Source organism: Bemisia tabaci, chromosome 1, assembly GCF_918797505.1.
Source record: "Bemisia tabaci chromosome 1, PGI_BMITA_v3".
NCBI lineage: Eukaryota > Metazoa > Arthropoda > Insecta > Hemiptera > Aleyrodidae > Bemisia > Bemisia tabaci.
Window position 1 is genome coordinate 36,096,486 of NC_092793.1, and position 24,984 is coordinate 36,121,469.

General features: G+C 39.2%; 1 protein-coding gene across 4 annotated transcripts in view; it reads right to left on the reverse strand.

The window, feature by feature from the left end:
• The window catches only part of LOC109038091 (uncharacterized), a 111,377-nt gene extending 96,701 nt beyond the window's left edge, over positions 1-14,676 (reverse strand). For 2 of the 4 annotated variants that reach the window (XM_072300458.1, XM_072300455.1), the window contains exon 1: positions 14,281-14,676. Coding sequence is in view for 3 of the 4 variants with exons in the window: in XM_072300455.1 (XP_072156556.1) it covers positions 14,281-14,352 (72 nt within the window). In the remaining variant the exon portion in view is untranslated. The remainder of the gene's footprint in view (positions 1-14,280) is intronic. The other 2 variants (XM_072300463.1, XM_072300449.1) reach the window with 1 other exon arrangement.
• Positions 14,677-24,984: the final 10,308 nt, after the last annotated feature.

Genomic DNA, 24,984 nt, shown 5'->3' on the forward strand with positions numbered 1-24,984 from the left:
AAGGAGAGTCAGGCTCCGACCCTTGAAGATTCAGGTTAATTGGAAGCAATTCCGGAAGATCAAATGATGATATTGTAAATCCATGAAGTCTTAATGTGCTTTCAATAGCAAAAAGCCGATCAACGTAGTCGACCGACCAACAAAATAAAGAGAGAGGAAGAAACGAAGTATCAAGCAAATTTGAAACAAAGTTGGAAAGAGAAAAGAACAAATAAGAATGAAATGTCCATAACAATACATGTTGTTAGCAATACGTGTGCGCACCGCTGCAGTTAATAAGTCAGGGTCAGTCAAACCGCCAGGATGCCTATCAAGAAGTGGTGAAGTGGAGTAGCCGAGAGATTGCGACGGAATGTGGGTGGTGAGTGAAGAACAACAATGCGACCCAAACCTTCTTTGAGGTTGGTGGGAGGAAACGGAGGTAGCCGAAAGAACGTGGTGGGAGGGGTGGCTGAGACCCTAGGGGGGGGGGGGGTATCTAGGGACGGGCAAGCAGGTAGCGGCCAGATGACCGCTCGAAACAGCTGAACTTTACTCGTCGATAAAAGTAAGAAAATTTGAGAAAATCGAAAAAACAATTCCAGCCTGCAAATCTACAGATCATAAGCTTTCATTTAAAAAAAACCCCATGCAAATCGGTCCGGTGGTTCTCTCAAAGTTAATGTCCCAAAATGCGGACTTTAGTCTGAATAAATGGGAGAAAATTTGAGCCCAGCTAAACTTCACTCGTCGATAAAAGTAAGACAATTTGAGAAAATCGAAAAAAACGATCACAGTCTGCAAATTTACAGATCACAGGCTTTCATTTAAAACAAAAATCATGCAAATCGGTCCGGTGGTTCTCTCAAAGTTAACGTCCAAAGATTCGGACCTCCGTTTTAATGCATCGAAGAAAATTTGAGAAAATTATGGGAGAAAATTTGAGAAAATCGAAAAAACGATCACAGCCTGCAAATCTACAACTCAGGGGCTTTCATTTAAGATCACGCAAATCGGTCCGGTGGTTCTCTCAAAGTTAATGCCCCAAGATTCGGAACTTTGCATTTTAATATAAAAATACTAGGGGGCTACGCCCCCTGGCCGCTACGCGGCCCAACCCCCTGAAGGCGCTCCGCGCCATCAATGGGCCGCTTTGCGGCCCTATTTTTACCCTCCTATCAGTGTTAGTTTTATTTTTACCCTCTAAAATTACGATATGAGGTATACTTTAATTTTAAACTTTACTTAAAATTACTTTAAAATTAAAAGGACGCGTTTTGGAATGAGTGCTTGATGAAATATTGCAGTAAAACAATGAACAATGGTAGAGTCAAGTAATAATTTAGATTTGATGAGTCGGGGATCGAACTCGCACCGAGTTCACAGTGGACGCATTCGACGTCTTAGACGATTCAGCCACCTCTCGACATGAGGACGCAGATCCAATCTTGTGTAGATAAGTGTAGAGCTGATGCGCAAGCTACACAGCTACTGCGCAACCTCCTCGACCACTGCGCATCCTCCCGCGCATAGCGGTAGCAGTACCGTAGCATTCTGTAAACTCACTCACTTTTATAACGTGATTTTAAAAAAACCTGGGTCCTTTTTCCAAAATCTGATTAGAGCGGGCTCATCTAGGGCCTATTACCTGTCGATTCACGCAAAAATCATGGAAATCGGCCCGGTAGAACGCTCAAACGAACTATGACAAAAAGTATAAATTTACATTGTTTAAATGAAAGAATTTGCAACTTTACCACGTAATATAAAAAAACCTAGGCCATATTTTGAAAATCTGAAAAGAGTTGGCTTATCTAGAGACAATTGCCCGTCGATAGCCGCAAAAATCATGAAAATCGGCCCGGTAAAACGCTGGAACTAAGCGTTACCAGTTTCGCAAAATTAGGAGGTCTTGGAGCTTATAGTATAGATAGGATACAGACAACAATAACAACACCAACGTCAGCAATAATAAACACCTAAAAACAACAACACAAGGACAACTTTTCTCAAGCACCAAAAGTTGGGTTTTTAAGAATTCATTATGCATTTAATCTTTGCATTTTTTCTAATAGTTTAAAATGTATTAAAGGTGGATAATAAGTTTAGGGTCTCATTAATTACTTTACATTAAAGGTTAAAATTGAAAATTTCATTTTTTTGGTCATAGAAAACTTCACAGTGCCACGAAGTTTTCATTTTTTAATTAACCCTAGTATTACCTATATAACAGTGGGATTTATTATCAACGCCCTCCCCCTCCCCCCGTCAAAAACAAATCTATTTCTATTTTTTTGTGATAGTGTTTGTCTAATACAGGTATTTGGAGATACACAACGGTATAATCCATATTTGTTAATTTTACTCATAGTTATGAGGTTTTTGCCACTTTTCCCATAAGGGTAAAGGAGGAGCCACTGTGCTACGCGACCTGAGCCGGCAATAGCAACCACATTTTCCTTCCCATTTTATACAGGCTTTAGACTGTCAACCGTAGCGGTAGGCATGGCTAAAAATGGTTGAGATGCTTCTTATAAGGTTACTTAAAATACTACGTTATTGAGTAAGGATATTTAAAATTTTGAAAGTAAAAAAATTAAACAAAATTGTCAGTGTAGGTTAAAGCACTAAGAAAAAAAAAAAAAAAAAAAAAAAAAAATACATCAAGGCGGTAAAAATTTGTAGGGCGCGGTTTAGACAAATTTGAGGTGGCCAATTTGATTGCTTCTGTACTGATGAACAAGTTGAGCAAGACATTCGGTTTTTTGTGCCTGACGTTTACCAGCGGAGCGAGGCTTCTTTGACTGTAGTTTAACATAGATAACACCTTGGATTTTCATCGGGGTTTTGATGAAATTGGGAAGGATAAGATTCAAAAGACAAGATCAATTATGACCGTTGTCGCTGCGGCTCCTCCAATTCCTCAATTCGGACCATACTTTCCATTTCATTCCAGACCCGGCTCGGACTACAGGGAAGAAAAAAAAGACGTTTTGGGACCCAACTCTGTGTCATCATACGGCAACCAATCAGAAATGGATTCACATTGTCTTAACTCTCAGTTTCAAGGGACTCTAACTTAGCCTTGCATAGCCCTCCCTGCACATCTTAACCGTACGTAAACCTTGCAGCGCAGTGTGACTGGATGTCCAGTAGGTACGCGCTCAAAATCCACCTTTTCATAATTCTTTTGGGCTGTTTCTAGGGCGCATTGGATAAAACTAAGAAAAAAATTCTTAATTAATTCATCCAAAGAGTCTGTAGAAAAAATTTCAGCTGGATCAGAAAAATCCGCATGTCAGCTTAGCAGACTTGGCAGTTGCACCTCACATTTTATAAATTAATTTTCATTGGAAGAGTTACCTACACTTAAGTAACAATGAATCTACACCTTACAAAATTGATGATGCAAGTTCACATACACCTGGACAGATAGCTGAGAAGAGCTGGCCTATAATTGTGATTTAAGTAAATGAAGTGAGTAATACTTCTCCAATTCAGTGTTACCAAATGTGCGTACGCAACCTGGTGGCAAATTACACAACACTTCCCAGCGAAATTTTGCAATTACGGACGCTACCATGCAGGAAAACTTTTCGAAATACACAGCAAATACCTACACAGTTTTTACAAATTATCAATGATATTACACTTATTTTAAACTATAGAAACAGTTTTGTTTCCTATGTAAGTTAGGAAAGGATCTTAAAGCGAAGTTGCAACATTGCTTGTAGGTAAAAAAATATCCTCATAACGACCGTTTACCAAGATCAGCAAGACGTACCTAACCTAAAAACCTCGGTGAAAGGTTGAAATGTTCAAAAAACTTCAATTACGCACGAAATAAGTAGATTTCTTTGTGCAGCATAACGCAGCCACAACGCAGCGACCTTCCAATTACGCAGAAAACACCTTGATTACGCAAAACAATAACACTGCTCCAATTCAACGGGCATACTTCAGACTAGTAAACTCTAGACTAAACATTGCTTGATCAATCAGAGAATGAGACAAGGAAAAAAAATTTTCCCCCAAAAGAGAGTTATTAAGAGAGTTTGGTAAGTAAATTTCCTATTAATAATAATAATAATAATAATAATAATAACCTCAGGGGCGACCTCAATGTCGTACGGGAGGCCCTTTCGAGGGCTGGCGACCCCGCGGTACCCGAGCAAGTGGCTGGGCATCCTCGTGGCCAAAACATCGCCAGGGGCGTCCGAGGAAGTAGAGTTGTGCTTGTCCCAACTTGAAAAACCAGCTGCGCATCCCTGGTTGGGGGTTTGCAGCCCCCAGTCAGTGATCTTCTTGCACAAGACGATAAAAGAAGAGCCTCGGTCGCGTCAAGGGTTGGGGAACATGGCGCGCATAATAGTCCCCACGCTGGGAACGAAGATGGTCGTGGATCGTCCCAGTGTATGGCACGACGGCCAACCAACAATACCAACCCTGCTCCAAGTGTTTCGTCGACTAGTCAGCCGACGACCACTAAAGCAGGGAAACTCAGGCAACGCATGGCTTGGACTCTAAGCATGAATCAACACGTCATGCGTTGTTATTACCTCGCGTCTAAAATGGAAACGATTCCTGGATACCGGGCGGAAATGCGGAAACTTTTTCTTGATAGATTCCCTGACTGCAAAAATGTCTCAGAGCAGCGCCTAATGGACCAAAAGCGAGTGATACTGAAGTCTTGTAAAATGTCTGCTGATGATCTGCAGAATATCAAAGATGAAGTCCAACTTGAAATTTCTCGCGGTGAATGTGAAGACGAAGAAAACGTACTAGAGGCTGATCCCGCGTCAGTTTCTTGCACAGACGGTCCGGTGGAACAGCGAGACATTGTACCGGGATTACACACTGATGAAGGCATCGTACATGCGGAGCATGATGAGTGTGCAACTGATACTGCTGACGAGAACGTTATCAAAGCTGATACGCTAGAGGTTGCATTTATTGCTGAAATGATCAAATGGCAAGGAGTCAGTCCAAATCTTAGACAGTCACTGCCAAAACTTCCTTACACTCCTAAGTTGTTCGCGTGTATTGAGAGGATGAACCGAATTATACCAGCACACATTCGTGAAGAATCAACGTTAGAGGAAGTTCATTGCATCATCTATTGTGCAGCTCAGGCGATAACACAAGCCGTCAAAGGCCCCACAAATCATGGGCGTAGGGGAATCAAACTGAATGCACCAAGATGGCAACTTAGGATTGAAAGGAAAGTGGCCAACCTAAGGCAGGAGATTGGGAGAGTCACCCAGTGTGTCAAGGGGAATACCTCAAAGAGGTTAAGGGCGAAGATGGCCCATGTGAATGAGGAAAACCTTTTAACCCATCTTGATACACTGAAGCAGAAGTTAAAAGTTCAAGCTGCCCGACTCAGAAGATATAAAAAATCATACCAGCGCCATTTAGATAATGCTCTGTTTCAGCGTAATGAGAGAGCCTTCTATCGAAGGATGGGAAACGCCGCGGATGTGAGAAACGCTCCCGAAGAAATCCCATCGAAAGATGACGTAACGCGATTTTGGCGATCCATCTGGTCAGAGGCCAAGGAGCATAATAGCACAGCTCCTTGGATTGAGCAGGAAACAGTGCGTCATGCCCACATTACACATGAAGGTGAGGTTGAAATCACTAAGGAAGATGTGCGGAGAGCAACTTTGCATATTCATAACTGGAAGGCTCCCGGACCAGACAAAGTTCACAATTTCTGGCTGAAAAAGTTAACATGTGTGCATACGCAGCTTTCAAGAAGCATTCAAGATATTATTACTCATCCTGACAAAATGCCGATATTTCTGACTGAAGGAGTGACGTTTGCGAAACATAAAGGAGGCGATTCGAAGGACCCATCTGAGTATAGACCGATTACATGTCTCTCCACGCTCTATAAAGTCATCACATCCATTGTAACCCGATTAATTGGGAGACATGTAGCTAAGTGGAAAATTTTGTGTGAAGAGCAGAAAGGGTGTCGCAAGGGAAGCTTCGGGTGCAAAGAGCTGTTAATAATTGATTCGGTTGTGCTCAAGCAGGCTGTAAAGGAACGTCGTAACTTACATGTGGGTTACATCGACTACAAAAAAGCTTTTGATTCAATGCCGCACAGCTGGCTAATTCACGTTTTAAATATCTACCGAGTCCATCCTGTCATTGTTCATTTCCTGAAGAGCATTTTGGCATCTTGGCGCACCAGAATCATAATACAAGGATCGGCGAGTGAATTGGAAACTGAGGTCATCCACATCCTGCGAGGTATTTTTCAAGGTGACAGTCTTAGTGCATTGTGGTTCTGTTTAGGCCTCAATCCCCTCTCAAATTGCATTCGAGAGATGAAGGTAGGGTTCCCTCTGCGTCGGAACAGACAAGTACTCCACGTCATCAACCACCTAGCCTACTTGGATGATATTAAGATCTATGCATCCCAAAGAGACCAGTTGCATCAACTTTTCAAGGTGATTGAAGAGGTCAGTGATGATATTGGCATGATGCTTGGAGTACCTAAATGCGCGACGCTCCATATAGAAAACGGCGTTATAGTGCGGGAGGATGGTTTTGTGACCAATTCTGGTGACGTCATCAATAGCTTGACAATGGAGGATGCTTATAAATACCTTGGAATGTGGCAGAGCTCTTCCATCCAGAAGGTGAGAGTCAAAGAGCACCTGGTTAACACCTTCGTTGATCGGCTGAGTGCGATACTTAAGACCTCTCTAAACTCAAAACATACGACCAAGGCAATCAACACCTTCGCCATTCCTGCGTTAGCGTACTCATTTGGCGTTGTCCCATGGTCTGACACGGAGCTTGAGGGGCTTAATAGGAAAGTCAGAACCTTGATGACCAAGTGGAATAAGCATCACCCAAGAGCCGCGAAGGAGAGAATACACATCCCCCGCAAACAGGGGGGAAGAGGTATCCTTGATGTGAAGGAGGTCTGCCACAGCCAAGTCCGTAACCTGCGAAATTACTTCCTCAGTAGAAACGACAGCACTTTGCACGCTGCAGTAAATGCCATAGATAAATCCTACACGCCTTTGCGCCTCGCTTGTCACGATCTGAATGAAGAACAACCCTCAGACCCAGTTGCTGGCCAGTTGGAGGCATGGGCCTCCAAGCCGCTGCATGGACGCTTTTATCATTCAGTTGCGCAGGATCATGTTAGTGAAGGAAAGTCTTTCTTGTGGTTATCGAAAGGGCAGCTGTATCCAGAAACGGAAGGATTTGTTCTCGCAATACAAGACCAAGTGATCAGTACCAGGAATTACAAGAGATATATACTGAAGGAGAAGATCGAGAGCGATAAGTGTAGGAAGTGTAATGCTGCATCCGAGACAATAGATCACATTACATCTGGTTGCGCATTGCTTGCAGGGAAGGAATATACCGAGCGGCATAACAACATGGCTAAAATTATACATCTAGCGCTGGCCAACGATCGAGAACTATGTGATACTGCTGAACCCTACTACAAATATTGCCCAGCCACGGTCCTGGAGAATCAGCGCTTCCGGCTCTGTTGGGATAACCCGATCCTAACCGATAAAACCATCATGGCAAACAGACCGGACATAGTGCTTGTTGATAAGCGAGATCGCACCGCTTACATCATTGATATTAGCATCCCTAATAATCATAACTTGGAGCTGAAGTATCAGGAAAAGATGGTAAAATATCTGCCCTTAGCTGCAGAAATGAAGCGATTATGGAACCTGAATATTGTTTGTATCAAGCCCCTGATAATGTCAGTAACGGGGATAGTTCCAAAAAGTTTAGTTCAACATCTTCGAGACCTCGGAATAAACAGTTACCTGCTTCATTCAATGCAGAAGTCCGTCGTTATAAGCACGTCAAGTATTGTCAGGTCGTTTCTTAATATCGAATAATTTTTTTGATTTCGCTTAAAATTTAATTTTTTTAATTTTTTTTTTTTTTTTTTTTTTTTTTTTTTTTTTTTTTTTTTTTTTTTTTTTTTTTTTTTTTTTTTTTTTTTTTTTTTTAAATTTTACTTTAAAATAACGTTTACCCTTTTTTTCAAGCAAGATAGTATGTGTTACTGACTTTGGCCTGTGGCCCGTCAGTAATACTTGTGCCGGAAGTGTTCCCTCTTCTGAGTTACAAAAAAAAAAAAAAAAAAAAAAAAAAATAATAATAATAATAATAATATGTTTATTTCACTTCAGATTACATGAATAGCACAGCCAGTTATATCAAAATTTCATAACAAAATTAAAATGAATCATCCCACCACCCTATAAGTAGGAACTTGTGGCGGGTGGTGCAACTAGGGAAAACACACTACCATAACGACGTAACTAAGATCACAATCTCAAACTACAAAAATTTAACAGAAATAAACGATAAAAAACTAATTTAGAGAAAATTTAAGTAAACAATGTTTACAAATATGTATGAAAAGTAGAGCATGTAAAAAATAGTAAAATATTAAAATAGTAAAATACTAAAAAGTTAAAATTGTAAAATAGTAAAATATTAAAATAGTAAAATAGTAACATATTGAATAGTAAAAAGGTAAAATTTTTCCAAAATACAAAATTTCAAAATCCAAATTACAAAATATCAAAATCAGTTCTCCCTAACCATAATTTCACCCTAAATTTGAAACCATAGAACGACGGTATTGTGATTAGGTCTAAGGGCAGCATGTTGAAAAGCTTTACTATGACAAAAAAGTGCGCTCTCCTCAGAATACTACTTATGGCTTTAAGAGGGACAGCTTTTACATTTGAAGCCCTAGTTGGATAGATGGAATTAGTCATAACTAGCTCCTGGAAGTTACGCCTTTTGTATCGCAGTAAGACCTTCTCATAATAGGACTTTCTAAGCTCCAACACATTCAACTCGCTTAGCAACTCCGCAGTTGGATAAAATCTGTTCTTCCTCAAAATACACCTTACAACACTCTTTTGGAGCTTAAAAACCCTATTATAATAGGTCTGGCTAAGACCTCCCCAAACCACAATACCGTACGTTACAACGGAGTGAAACAAACTAAAATAAAGAGCTCTTAAAAATTTCCGATCGAATACTGTACTAAGTCTATAAAATTTAACAATCATAAATCTAAGCTTCTTACAAATATAATCAACATGATAAGACCAGGACAATTTATTATCAAAAATGACTCCAAGATATTTAAAATTCTGCACCTCTTCTAATACAACACAATTACAATTTTCTTTGGTACAATCATGAGAATGTAGTTTCAAAACAGTACTAACATTCCTCTTCCTCCACACCATATATTTAGACTTAGTGCCATTTAGGGCCAATAGATTTTCTCCAAACCACTCAGAGACCAAATTTAAACCCTGCTGTGCTAAACTATAAAGGGTGTCCATACAAATATTTTCAAACAATAACACAGTGTCATCAGCAAAAGCCCATAAATCAATATTTTTAAGATTTAACAGAGCATTAATGAAAAGAATAAAAAGTAATGGCCCCAGGATTGAGCCTTGCGGAACACCATAGTTAATAAGAAGTTTTTGGCTTTTATTGAAATTACAAAAAACAATTTGCTCCCTATTTAGGAGGTACGACTCTAGCAGAGCTAAAGCCGAGCCCCTAATCCCATAGGCATCTAGCTTATTTAGTAATTTGGGATGGGAGACAGTATCAAAAGCCTTTCTGACATCAAGGAAAATAGCTAAAGTACTTAGCCCTTTGTCTAAGTTTTTATAAACTTTCTCAGATAAATATAACATGGCATCATCTGTTGAACAGCCTTTACGAAAACCAAATTGTTTCGGATGAAGAATGTTATTACTTTCTATGAAATCAACAAGTAGTTTTTTTAGATATTTTTCATAGACTTTGGCTAATACAGAGATTTTACTGATTGGTCTGCAATTATTTAGATCTTCACATAGACCACCTTTAAATAACGGAGTAACACAAGCAATTTTTAAACAGTTTGGATACAACCCTTCAATAATGGAGAAATTTAATAGATACGCAAAAACACTACTTATCTTCCCTATTACTTTTTTCAGCACATAGTCACTGATACCCCAGTAATCTATTTTTTTAGAGTTACCTAAGTTATTTACTATAGAGATAACATCATTAGGCAAGATAGGTTTTAGAAAAATTGAATTCATATTTCTTTTAACATGGAACTTCTTGGCCGTATTAGACTTCAATTGCAATTTTTCATTTTCCTCCCCAACATTCTTGCCAACACTAATAAAGTATTTATTAAAGGATTCACAAATATCTGCAGGGGATGAGATGAGATTTCCATCCACTCTTAAAGCTTTTACCATCCCGCTCGCTTTCTTATCTTCAGTAAGTTCTCTCACCAAATTCCAAGTTTTTCTTAGATTACCTTGCACCACTGCTAACTTAGATTTATAATAATCAATTTTTGTTTGCTTAATCAGCTTATTCGTAAAATTTCTATATTGCCTAAATTCTGCAACTTTCTCAGGCGAATCATTGTTTTTTAGCTTTAACTTCATACGATCTCTTTTCCTAATGGAAGTTATGAGCCCACGAGTAATCCAGGGCTTAATTTTGTGGTTTTTCGCCTTACTCAGTTTCAATTTTGTAGGCGATTTTAAAGATGCTTCCACTATATGTGATTTTAGCGTGTAAATAAATTCTTCAAAGGCCGCATTTACTTCCTGTTGTTCGTAGACTGAGCCCCACTTCTCTACTTTTAAGGAGGCTTCTAAGAGTGAGAAATCAGTTTCAAGCGTTTCAGAGTTTAGAAAGGAAGGAAGATCCCCATATAGATTCACATCTTTTCCTGAGCAAGATCCAAGACCACAAAGGGTCTGAAAATGATCTCCCAGATCACTCTTTAAAATAAATCCTGACATTGGCAATTTTGATCTTACAAAACAGTGATCAATACAAGTTCCTCCTTTTTTATTGGGCCTGGTCACCTCATTGATCAGAGAATCAAAGCCATGAGAAGATAAAAGTTCTACATAACCATCCCTATCTCTATTAGTTTGAAGTAAATCAATATTCAAATCGCCTAGCAATACACAATTTTCTCTTGACAAATCTTTAGCGGCTAGAGCATTATCAAGTTCAATAAGAAATCTATCCACTTAATAACTAGGAGATCTGTAACAGCAGAGTACCGAGTACTCTCTATTTTCTTTCCATATCTTAAGGTTCAAGCCAGTGGCTGAATTCCACTTCATGTCCCTACATTCAAATCTAGATATCGACTTTTCACAAATAAACACACAAACACCATCACTCCTATTTTTAAGCGTTTCAGTTCCTAACTTCTCATACCCTGCCAAGTTGAAAGGGATTAACATATCTGCATCTGCCCAACATTCTGTAAAGATTATGACATCAAATTCTACTCCAAGGGAACACAAAAGGACTACTACATTATCAAAATGCTCTTCATTTAAGCTCCTAACATTGCAGTGAAAGATCTTTAGTCCAAACTTTGATAAAGCCTCTTTCACTTGGCAATGCTGAACATATGCACTATGATCTTGTTCTTCTCTTAAGGGATTAAAATTAAAATTAACCCTGTCCATCCTGTAAAGAATTTCCATAGTCAATTCTACACTTTAATTGATCTCTTACTTGTCTGTAGACTTCACATTGTCCAAAATCAATCGCTTTATGATGGGCATTAACTTCTAACTTTGTATTTGAAGCTAATTTAAGACAGTTTACACATTTAACTACTTTCTTTTTACATTCCTTATGCGTGTGATTTCCAGCGCAAACTATACATGCTGATTCACTACGACAATTGGCGGCTATGTGCCCGTAGCCTCCACATTTGAAACAATTTATAGGGTGAAGGTCTTCTTTAACAAAATAAGAATTCCAATCAATATTTATATGTTTATTTACTATTTTATGAAAAGTTTTACTTGAAGTTTCTGCGATAAGCATCCACTGACCCGTCTTTTTGATCTTCCGACAGTGTAGTACCTTGAAGTGGTCATCATTGCTGATCCCATAGTTTTGCTGTTTTATCTCCTCACAGAATTCCTCAGTTGAGATACACTTAGCCAGTCCAGACAAGAAGATACGAGGCTTCCGAAGATTAGTTACCTTGATCGACACATCAGTTAGCTTTTCAGACAGGTGTTTATGTAGTTTATCGGTAGCAGCCTGATCATCAGCTTTTATTACAACTCCACCAGATTTCAAAGACTTCACACTCCTGATTACCACTTCAATGTCAGCCGGCTTGACATTTTGCCTTAATTCACTTAGGACATTACGCTCACCCTTATCAGTATTGTTTGGCATTATAATTAAGTCCGGAACATTCACCAGGCCAACCTTGGAGTATGGCACACCTTTATCACCAGTTTCCGGCAATCTAGAACCTTTCGCTGGTGAGTTTAATTTAGAGGATAGAGACAATACATTTTTTCCTATTTTGTCCAACTTCTCTTCCAGCACTTGATTTCTATCTTTTAGGACTTCACAACACGCCTTAAGATCGTTGAATTCCTTTATGACGTCCGTAACTGCACTGATCGTAACTTCCAGGTTGATGAGTTTTTGCAGCAAGAGCTGAATAAGTCCATTTGTGTCACCTGGTTTAATTTGGGACACTGAACAAATGCACTTCCACTCAGCTTCACTTGTTGATAGAAGGTCATAAACTCTTGCAGACATCTCAACGCACTTTGTGTGATACCACTTATCACACCCTTCGCATTGAATCCCCGGTTCATCTTTTAGAACCTTTTTCTTGCACTTTCCGCATAAATCTTCTTTAATGCCAGATTTCTTCCCTGCTTTTAGAGAAGTTTTGGATTTTTGGATAGTTTTAGCAGAATCCGGTGTACGGAACATATTGAGAAGATTTATCACTTTTGTCTATTAACCATTTGAAAACCATTTAAAACTTTTGAAAAACTTCCAGAGCTTAATTTAATTTAAAAACAACTTTTTGACAAGACTTTAGTGAGAGCACATCACAATGTGTGTTTTCTTATCAGTTTAAGGTGACCAATGCACACCAATGGTATTAAATGCAGACATGTTGCTGATCAGATCTTCAAGCGGTTCAAGCTGCCATAATCTCTTTGAGGGATATAAACACTACCCACTCACTCCTGGAGGCTTAACCTGGACCTGCAGCTGCGGGCCGATTATTGAAATTTAAACCAGCCCGATAAGACATCGAATTGCGATATATTGCATGGTTAAGATAGGGCGTTGCCTACGAGAATGGAGAGGCCGTAACTACGATTCTGTGACGTCACACTAGTAGATGAAACTCGGCCGCGGTTAAACACGCGTTCTTATGGGAGAACGCTTGCCGCGCGATGATTTCTCGCCGATATCTCTTTCAGGGTTGTTCTGACGCAAAATTTCATAAGAACCGTTTAGAAAGAGGATGAAATTTCACTTTAGAAAACTAACTAGTTCATTTGTGACATTGTCTAAATATCGAGGAAATGAATGCGTAATACCGAAAATCGTTACTCCACTCAGATTCAAACGGGCCGCTCGCGCAACTTCGGCCGATCGAGAGCGACTCTGATTGGTCCACGCAGCGACTGCCTCACTCATCGATGCACTGATGACCCGGAGATGCTTGTTGTTTTCGGTAAATATCTACTAGCTTGACGTTACAGAACTGACTAGTTACGGCCTCTCCATTCTCGTAGGCAACGGATAGGGCTATGTCTTGTCATGTCGGGCTGACATAGTTTCAATAATCGCCCCGCTGGATTGTTGAAACTTTAACTGGCTACGTCAGCACAATAAGATAAGACATAGTCCTATCTGCGCCGTGTAATATATCGATTTTCGATTCTTGTCGTGCCGACATAAATTTCAACTATCAGGCTGCTAGATAGATAAAGACATACAAAATGAAGCCTGATTACATTAAAATCCAGCTCCTTCTAACCCAGATCCCAGTGCCTTTAAGAGAACAATAAGGCTGGAACTACGGGGTTTCATCTGCCACAAGACTGAAGCTATCATCTCTACAAGATGTGATCCTTCGTTTCATAGCTAGGTAGGTATGTAGAGCTCAGTCTACAAAAATTGAAACATCAATAATTTTTTGACACCTAGGTGATTTATTCATGAGTCAGCAGGTCAAGGTGGCTTTATTATATGTAGCTGATTATTCGAGTAAATTCAAAAGCACTTGATATTATTGCTTAGCTCAAGGATGAAGATGAAAAACATGATCTCAGTGTTCATCACAGTAACTTATCATAAAGTATAGAACATTCAAATACAAAATTCCACGAAGAATTCAAAGTTGAATGAAGAGAGTAATGTAGATATTCGATTGGCCAATGAGCTTACCTTCATATCCGCTACAATTTGCTGAAATAATCCTCCGAGAGCACTGCACTCTCTCTCAATGTTCCCTTCCATTCTCGACACACTGTTATAGATCGGACGCGAACGCACAACAACTCATTGATGTTGTGAGGAACCTGTTTAAATGATCTCACTTAGATTACATTCAAAAATTCACGAAGAAGAAACACTGACAAGCGGTGAAATAATTAACAGAATCCATTTTGACACTGTGCAAAAGGTAACCGCCGTCAGTTGGACCTACACGGAACTCAGTTACACGCTCTACGAGTAGGTAAGTTCAATAAAACTGTGGGTGCTTCTTCCTACATCAAACACAACAACAATGAATGAAAGTAGTGAAACAGAATTTGTCGTGGTCAATAACATGCCATCATGCACAGTAGCTAGTAGCTAGCATTTGGCTAGCAATAGCCAGCGCATTCATACTGTCAGCGTACTCTGTTGGGTTTTTCTTGAACTAGGGATGTCGATACAAATGGAGTATTCATACAGGGTGTCCCAGGTGTCCCCAAAGTAGAGTACCTATATTGAGAGAGTATGGCCCAGAGTACAATTTCGCTTCTGTTGACGTTAGTCTCTTTATTCTATGGTTGGGTTCACACTTGGAGATTGCGACCATAGAGTACAATAGAGTCGCAAAGTACTGGATCGCCGTTGAAGTCACTTTTCGAGGCTGTTTTGTCCAGTTCTCCGGAGACTAGTGTGCGGCGACTAGCGACGACCAAGATCCATCCATATAGGTCAGCCATTGCGCAGATTTCCCCGCTCGGGGTAAGCCCCTTTCCATTGGCTCGTGACGTCAGCATTACTGCCGCGAAAACCAGAAAAGTCGGAAACAATGCTTTTCTTATGGGAGAGAGCAAATTTTTCTTAATGAATCATTTAAATTTCTTACTTTTAAATCCTTTGAAACTTTCTGTGTGTCGAAAAGAACTTTTAGACATTAGCATTCAGGGTTTCGATTTTGCCGAATTTGTGTTCTTTCATTTTTACAGTTTACTCTGCATCAGCCATTTTTACACGCGAATCTATACCACTAGATGGCTTGTTACATCGCTGACTTCAAAAATCATTTAAAAATATAAGAACGCAAATTCAGCTGAATTGAAACCCTTGACGCTAATTTCTAAACGTTCCTTTCGACACTCAGAAAGCTTCAAAGAATTTAAAAGAAAAAAATTTAAATGATTCATTAAGAAAAATTTGTTCTCTCCCATAAGAAAAGCATTGTTTCCGACATTTCTGGTTTTCGCGGCAGTAATGCTGACGTCATGCGCAGAAGATTCTCATTTGGGTTTCGGTAATGACCAGAGACTGACCTATATGGATGGATCTTGAGCGACGACGCATACGCAGAGACTCGCGCTCAGCGCTCCCCACCTCCCCACTCCCAACTCGGCTCCGTTCGTCGGCTAGGTCCACACACATTGAACCAGCCAAGTAGGCCGGTAATAAGTCTGAAATTGAGTCCATATATGAATATTATACAGGAGTAACATACATTAATGGATTCATTATGGCTTTGGATATCTATTTAAAGCAAAATTTGTACAAATTAATACCGATGGAATTAAAAAAAAGTCGAAAAAATACAAGCAGTCCTTGATTTCTCCATAAGCCACCGTGTTAAAAAATTCCGGTTGGTTCACGTTTGGTATAAGTCAGAAATTAAATCCCTGTATGAATATTATCCAGGAGTAATATACATCAATGGATTCATTATGGCTTTGACTATCTAATTATAGCAAAATTTGCACAAATTAATATCAATGGAATTAAAAAATGTCGAAAAAACACAGGCAGTCGTTGCTTTTCCCGTAAGCCGCCGTGATAAGAAATGCCGGTTGGTTCACACTTGGTATAAGTCAGAAATTAAATCCCAATATGAATATTATCCAGGAGTAATATACATCAATGGATTCATTATGGCTTTGACTACCTTTAAATAGCAAAATTTGCAAAAATTAATGCTGATTGGATTATAAAATACCTAAAAAACACAAGCAATTCTTGATTTCTCCATAAGCCGCCGTGTTACAAAATGCCGTTGGGTTCACAAATGGTTCACAATTTTCGGAGCACACGCGGCTCGGAAACGCCTGTTAAGGTGATTCGTCAAGCTCAAGTGACGTGGTCGAACTGGCATGCGATATATCGCATCTTTTAGGTAAAAAATCTCGGCAGATTTTGAATTTTCAGCAAAAAAAAGGACGATAGCCCCTGCGCATGAGCCTGAAGAATCATTCTAAACCCAAAAATCGGCAAAATTCAGAGAAATGAAAACACGATAGTGTTTGGAAAAAAACCTCGCATTCGATACCGAAATCGATAGCTGAATCGAATGCGAGGTTTTTTTCCAAACACTATCCTGCTTTCATTTCTCTGAATTTTGCCGATTTTAAGGTTTAGAATGATTCTTTAGGCTCATGCGCAGGGGCTATCGTCCTTTTCTTTACTGAAAATTCAAAATCTGCCGAGATTTTTGACCTAAAAGATGCGATATATCGCATGCCAGTTCGACCACTTCTTTTGAGCTTGACGAATCACCTTAATGGATTGGCTTCATCGGCGCTCCAGTACTTTGCGTATGGAACGCCGTTAGTGTCAAAACCCTTTTCTTGCGCGCGCGGAATTTTTTCTGGCGCGCGGAAAGAAAAAACCCGTTATCGATGAAAATCTCTGAATTTCCGGATTCCGCGCCGGTTTTCGATATATTTGCGCCGTTTGTGTCAAAACTATTTTTTCCGGCGCGGCGCTCCAAATCTGTTCCGCGCGCGGAATTTTCGATGTATCGATTCCTGCTCGCCGCCGGCGCGGCGCTCCGAAATCTGTTCCGCGCGCAGAATTTTCGATACATCGATTCCTGCTCGCCGACTGTTTTTTCCGGCGCTACACCAGAAAATAATTCCGCGCGCCACTTTTTCGATTTATCGATTTTTCTGCGCGCGGAGAATATTATCTCTCTTTTGAACGATTTCCATTATCGATCCTCTGCGTGCCCCTGCCGTATGTGGGTCGTGTAAACAAACGCAGATTGATAACACAAATGATCCAAACAATTCGAAATCTCTTAATTTTAATTAATTTAAATCCATTTTCGACTTCAACCAAGCATTTGGCAATAATATTCATCGTATTTTACAACCTGGAGCCACGGCCTATCGGCTCATTTTAAGGTGCATTCTGAAAATCAGTTTTACAAGTCCAATGTCCAAACCCAGACTTTCTTCTTTTACTTTTTTTTAACCATTCTCTTTTCACTTTCGCCTCAAATCAAATGTTTTGCAGTTTTTTTATCTTAAGTAAGTGGTCCTGAATTCATTCAAGAGTTAGAAGTTCACGATTTATTTAGTATTATAGCCTTTTGACCTCTTAAGCTTTATCGATATGATCTCATGTAGTTCGAGGTTTCTTTGGCCCAAACCAAGTGATTACTTACACATCTGATGTGAGTCTTATGGCTCTTCAAATTCGCAGTGTAGAATTAAATCAGAGACTACAGTTACTTAATCCAGTTCTGCTCTCTTGTTCAATGTTTGTCATAAGTGTTTGTTCGTGTCTGTTCTTTATAAGTGACCACTGTAGTGCGTATACACAGTTATGCTATCGGTACAGGTATTATTTCTTGTTTTCTACAGTCAGGACTTTCTCTTAAGCGCAATAATTTACCAAAGAAATTCACCTAGTTGCGTAAATAATTTGGTGTATAGATATTCTGTTAATGTCTCCTTGCGGTGATGCAAAGTTTCTGAGATCTGTCATAAGTGGATTTTGCATTTAGACGGTCACTCTTGCCTGATAAAATTACTGCTCTAGCAGCTTCAAATTTATACTTTGATCTCTGATTCATCACTAAATGACACTCGTGCGGTGTCATTTATCTTTAATCAGTTCAAAGCTATTTCGACAATGAATCATCAAAGGTCCGATCGAAGAAGGAATTTTCTGGTGAGTGCTGCGGCTGAACCGACATCACAACTCAACTTTCAAAAGCATCAACTTATAAAAATTTATGAGGAAGTGGTAATCGTAAGTGGAAATCATGGTAGTGCTCGCTTCTTTCTTAAGCAAATTGTGCGCTCAAAATTTCAAAATCTACTCACCTGCATGTATATTTGAAGAGGAATACGACATGATATGTAGCAGGCTACACTTCATCTATTAATAATACGTAAATTTGTCTTCAGAGCATTCTTAGGAAACTTCCACAATTTTTAGTTTTGTTCCTGAGAGAAAATTTTGAGATGACTCTGCTGGTATTCCCAGTGTCTTTTCAGAAATTTTGTACTTCGTAGGTATCATCAAATACTTAAGTATCAACAGATATTGTACAAGATAGAAAATTTATTTGAGGATTCCTGCTAGTATGTTGTGTTTCCTGCAGCAACAAGGCTCATCACATTTCATGGAATGAAGTAATCAAAAACTACTTACTTACCTACAGCTTGGTCAGTTTCATGTCTTTCTAGAGTGAAGAAATTATTTTTTTTCTCTCTATTTAAGAATTCAGGGTGAATCAAACCTGTCCAACAAAAATTTTAATAAAATGCCTTTGTTCAGAAACACCTAAGAATCATTTCAATGGTAAAGTTGCCGACCATTCTTGTTAAAAGTCCGAAAGTCGGCTGGTTTACTGAATTTCTCAGGTACAGACGGATGGAAGGATTTTGAAAAGACATAGAATTACATCCTCCCATAAGAATAAGTCAGGAACATGGTTAAGGTTATCTGGGGATGACATTTGTAACATTTCGTTGCATGATTTTATAATCGAAGAGAAACAGAAAGTCTGAAACTTTGTAAATCTACGTACATGGTTTTCTAGTTAGGCTATGACATCGATATGCTCGTTTTGTTATCAATTAATCTCCACAAAGGTAAGCATACCTACAAACACTATTCCACAAGAGATACGAATGTAACTTGTGATACCTAAGTGACTTTACAAATCTTACCTGTTAAACTACCATCTACCTGATTATTGAAACTGTGTCAGCCCGATATGAAAAGACATAGCCCTATCTTCTCCATGTAATATATCGGAATTTGTTGTCTTGTCGGGTTGCTCTAAGCCTTCAATAATCGGCCTGCTGATGAGTTGCAAAATATTTCCACTTCCAGACGAATGATCATGTCTTGGTTGATGCTTTCGATAGTAGAGTTGTGATGTCGGTTCAGCCGCAGCACTCACCAGAAAATTCCTTCTTCGATCGGACCTTTGATGATTCATTGTCGAAATAGCTTTGAACTGATTAAAGATAAATGACACCGCACGAGTGTCATTTAGTGATGAATCAGAGATCAAAGTATAAATTTGAAGCTGCTAGAGCAGTAATTTTATCAGGCAAGAGTGACCGTCTAAATGCAAAATCCACTTATGACAGATCTCAGAAACTTTGCATCACCGCAAGGAGACATTAACAGAATATCTATCCACCAAATTATTTACGCAACTAGGTGAATTTCTTTGGTAAATTATTGCGCTTAGGAGAAAGTCCTGACTGTAGAAAACAAGAAATAATACCTGTACCGATAGCATAACTGTGTATATGCACTACAGTGGTCACTTATAAAGAACAGACACGAACAAACACTTATGACAAACATTGAACAAGAGAGCAGAACTGGATTAAGTGACTGTAGTCTCTGATTTAATTCTACACTGCGAATTTGAAGAGCCATAAGACTCACATCAGATGTGTAAGTAATCACTTGGTTTGGGCCAAAGAAACCTCGAACTACATGAGATCATATCGATAAAGCTTAAGAGGTCAAAAGGCTATAATACTAAATAAATCGTGAACTTCTAACTCTTGAATGAATTCAGGACCACTTACTTAAGATAAAAAAACTGCAAAACATTTGATTTGAGGCGAAAGTGAAAAGAGAATGGTTAAAAAAAAGTAAAGAAGAAAGTCTGGGTTTGGACATTGGACTTGTAAAACTGATTTTCAGAATGCACCTTAAAATGAGCCGATAGGCCGTGGCTCCAGGTTGTAAAATACGATGAATATTATTGCCAAATGCTTGGTTGAAGTCGAAAATGGATTTAAATTAATTAAAATTAAGAGATTTCGAGTTGTTTGGATCATTTGTGTTATCAATCTGCGTTTGTTTACACGACCCACATACGGCAGGGGCCAGGGGCACGCAGAGGATCGATAATGGAAATCGTTCAAAAGAGAGATAATATTCTCCGCGCGCAGAAAAATCGATATATCGAAAAAGTGGCGCGCGGAATTATTTTCTGGTGCAGCGCCGGAAAAAACAGTCGGCGAGCAGGAATCGATATATCGAGAATTCTGCGCGCGGAACAGATTTGGAGCGCCGCGCCGGAAAAAATAGTTTTGACACAAACGGCGAGCAGGAATCGATATATCGAAACTTCCGCGCGCGGAACAGATTTGGAGCGCCGCGCCGGAAAAAATAGTTTTGACACAAACGGCGCAAATATATCGAAAACCGGCGCGGAATCCGGAAATTCAGAGATTTTCATCGAAAACTGATTTTTTCTTTCCGCGCGCCGAAAAAAAATTCCGCGCGCCAGAAAAAATTCCGCGCGCGCAAGAAAAGGGTTTTGACACTAACGGCGTTCCATACTCTCCCATTTACATTACGACTCTATGTACTCTATGGAAAAAACAGTCGGCGAGCAGGAATCGATATATCGAAAATTCTGCGCGCGGAACAGATTTCGGAGCGCCGCGCCGGCGGCGAGTAGAGTACCTGTATAGCGAGAGTATGGACAGATGTGAAACTCCGAAAATCCATCAGGCCTTCACCGATGCTTCTGCGAATAAAGTTAGGGCCCAGAAATGCAGCCAACCTATGAATTTCAAATATCCAGAACGATTTACTAATACTATTGTTACGAACCGTCGTTTATTAAGCACGTGTTTGACTCAGTTTTTGCATAAATTTACTCAATTTTGCGGAAGAACGCTCATTTCTGTACATTCTTTGCCATCATTGTTAGAATTGGAATCTGCAGACTGGCAGTGAAATTTTGTGCGTTAGAAGTTGGTTAGAAGGGTGGCTGCACTTTTGGGCCCTAAGCCCTCCATGAAGCGATCTGTCCATACTCTCGCTATACAGGTACTCTAGCGGCGAGCAGGAATCGATACATCGAAAATTCCGCGCGCGGAACAGATTTGGAGCGCCGCGCCGGAAAAAATAGTTTTGACACAAACGGCGCAAATATATCGAAAGCCGGCGCGGAATCCGGAAATTCAGAGATTTTCATCGAAAACGGGTTTTTTCTTTCCGCGCGCCAGAAAAAATTCCGCGCGCGCAAGAAAAGGGTTTTGACACTAACGGCGTTCCATACTTTGCGACTCTATTGTACTCTATGATTGCGACTCTATTGTACTCTATGCTTGTCTCTGATCCTGCTGAGATGCGGCAAACGACAAGCAACGTACACCACGGAGTGTCACCTCTCAACTATCAACTATCGTAACGTAAACACCGCGCTTTTGAAATTGATTTCCTCTTATCACTACTATTGTATTTTTGTAATGTAAATCATTGTACATTCTACATATTGTTTCTTTATCTACATGAGCTACGTCAATTGAATTTTTGTGAAGCTTCTGTTTGTGTCAAAACAGAATGCTTCCAAGGATGCAAGAAGTATCAGTGTATGAATGTGAATCTTAGCCAGCAAGATCATAGTACCCTTGCCATGTAATGAACGCTGATAGATCTCACTCACTCACTGCCATTGACATCTCCTTCCTTTCTCTTCTGTTACACTACTATTACATACTTTACATTTTGCAATGTTATCCAAATATCATGATTTGGCCCTGGTTATGATGGCCAGATTAGTTCCACTTTTCTTACCATTTCATACATGTTGCTCAATACCTGATAAAGTTTGAATTGAGAGCAGCGAATACCGATGCTTTCCTAATAAGCAAACTGGATTTGCAACCAGCAAATACTTAATTGATCAAGCAATATTGATGCTGAACTGCTGACAGGATCTCGATATCATTAGACTTGATGTTGTGATTCAATTTTGACTCATGTGCCTTAAATTCCTAGAAATTTGTGAGCAATATCGCATTATCATCATTTGAACGAATACTTTGACAAAAATGCAACAAAGTGCGTTACTAATAGTAGGAACATGTGAATACAAAACGCCAAGGTGTTAAGAGAGATAAATTTATTAGATTATAGCTGAAGCTTTTCGATCCTTGCGATCTTTATCAAGGCTAAAGGTGCATTAAGGAAAATATGACTTTGGAGTAGTTTGGCATTAAACAAGAGCCTTAAATTTTTCTCTGTCAAAATATTTTGAACGTTGCAAAAAATCCTCAAACTTGGTCCTCATTATTATGGAGGAATAAGACTTTGAATCTCTTTCCTATGGTTCAAGTTTGGTGAATCTACGTTACCTAATTACTTCGTCCATGTGCACTTGTGTCCGGCAGAAAAGGACCTAAACTTTTAATTGTACCTATATTCATGGTCATTCCATCAAATACCTGTGGGTCATTTTTATTTGAAGAAAAAGCTTCTGGCCTTGGCCATTTGATGACTTGATTTGGTCAAGAATGCCTAGACGTCTTTCAAAGGGAGACTATCGATCATATTAAAAAAAAAGCAGAGATGCCCTGCTTTTATTTTTTTTCTGAGAGTAAGTCAAATCTCATTTGATTTGTAATTTTTCCCCAATTGCAGAAACAGTAGGAAACTGATTAGCAGCATCATAAAAAAAAATTAAAGCCTTATGTGTCACTTTTCTTACGGGAGGTCAAAGATATAAAATGATATATTACGTAAGCTTTTTTCAATGATGCCCATACACAGAGGGAAAATGTGTCATTGGTGTTATTCACGAGATTATCCGTTTAGTTCCCAAATTTTTACAATCACTGGGGACGAGTCAGAGTTTACTAATTGGATGAAACTCATTTTCCTCCCGAAGAACACAAACAATTTTTGGCTGTAAAGAAATTTCTGGGCGAGATAAAGTTTGGCTTACAGTATCCAAGATTATTTGCTTTAACGCAGGGAGGAAAATTCAACATTTTTGTATACAATTATGATGTATTAAAGTCAAAAACTTGTGAACACACTTGCAGCATAGAATAATAAATGCTAGTTATTATTCTATGCTTGCAGCATCAATATGACCTCTCATATTTAATTGAGGGTGGCTGAATCCTGTACTGATGATTACTGAGTGAGTTGTAGGTGAATCAATATCAAGAATTGCTGGTTGAATCTTTGGCTCATAAAAAAATGTCTCTCATCAAAACATATAGATCGTGAATATTACTTAGAGCCCAAGAAGGCGAACCTCCAGTGACAAACTCCTACCGAGAAACAAGAATGAGCAAAAATGTATTCATTGAGGATTGTTGAGTTGAAGTGACAGGTATTTTGTAAATGCAATTAAAAGATTTAAGTTTCTATCTGAAGAATCCGATGATTCAACCCCTCAATTTTTAACCACTCATCAAAAAGCATGATATAAATTCAAGTACTGTGCAGTTTGAGAGTAAAGAACAAAAAATTGATTGATACTGTTCGGCTGTAAAAGAAACACGATGTGATAAATAGGGATACAACTTTTACATAGACTTTCCTCGTTTTAAATTTTAGACGATGGAACTATGAAAGTGACACGAAAATTAGAGAACCTGGATCGACTGAATAGCTTTGGATATGAATTTCTAGTACCGAACTGAGCTTGCTTCGAAAAATTAAATTATTTCATGAAATTTTAGGATTCTTACGTCGTCCTAGCAGTTCACTAGTGTTATCAGCATATCAGCCCTTATCTCTGACTCTGATATCAAAACTGTGTTTTTATAACCTCAAAGGCAGCTTCGCAACGGTTTGTGGTTAGTGCAGAAATTTGAAGGTTTTTCGGTGAAACTCGTTTGCCGCATCTCGGCAGGGAGGGTCGTCTCTGATCGGTTTTTGCGTTTGGCCCAGATATTCCAGACCAAATTTTCATCAAAAACCAAAGTCTGTCATCGGTTTCAAACTCGCTCCTAATGTAAACAAACGAACGGCGACATAGTCCGGACATAAACAAAGCGGGGGCAGGACATTACCTACAACGGCATTACCTCCAAAAATCCAACATGGTCGAGCGAGAGATCGAAACTTTGGCAATGTGCCCAAATCGATCGGTCGATGTTTTGAGATGTAAGGCTGTCTCGAATTTTACGATGTTGCCAAACCAAAAAGTAAGCATGAGATTTCTTTATAGGTGTTTCTCACTTTCTACCACTGTCGATGGTCTGGGTCTGTGAGATTGTGCGAGTTGTGGTGAGATAATCTGATAATCGCTCTCGAAACATGAGCATGAGCGTAAATTTAGAGTTAGAGGTTAGAATCCATTAAGTGAAATTGGTAGAAATGTATGTATTAAAAGGCATTGAATCACAGGATCAATTAGTTTCTCGTAGACTTTTCCCTAATACTCGTGGATCGGGAGACTTGTAATTTAAGTAGTATTGGTGATGTGATTAGATTCGTGAAAAAGTGTAACCGCATTGCTTGCTTTTAACTAGCGCTTATGGTTTTGATGCAATGATTGTCATCAGTTAGTTTCCTCTACTACACGACCGCACCCTTATGAAGGCAGATGAAGAATAAAAGTGGTTACTTCAGTTGTTACTCTTTCTCTAAATTTTATGTTTTGGCGTCTCCGCTCCG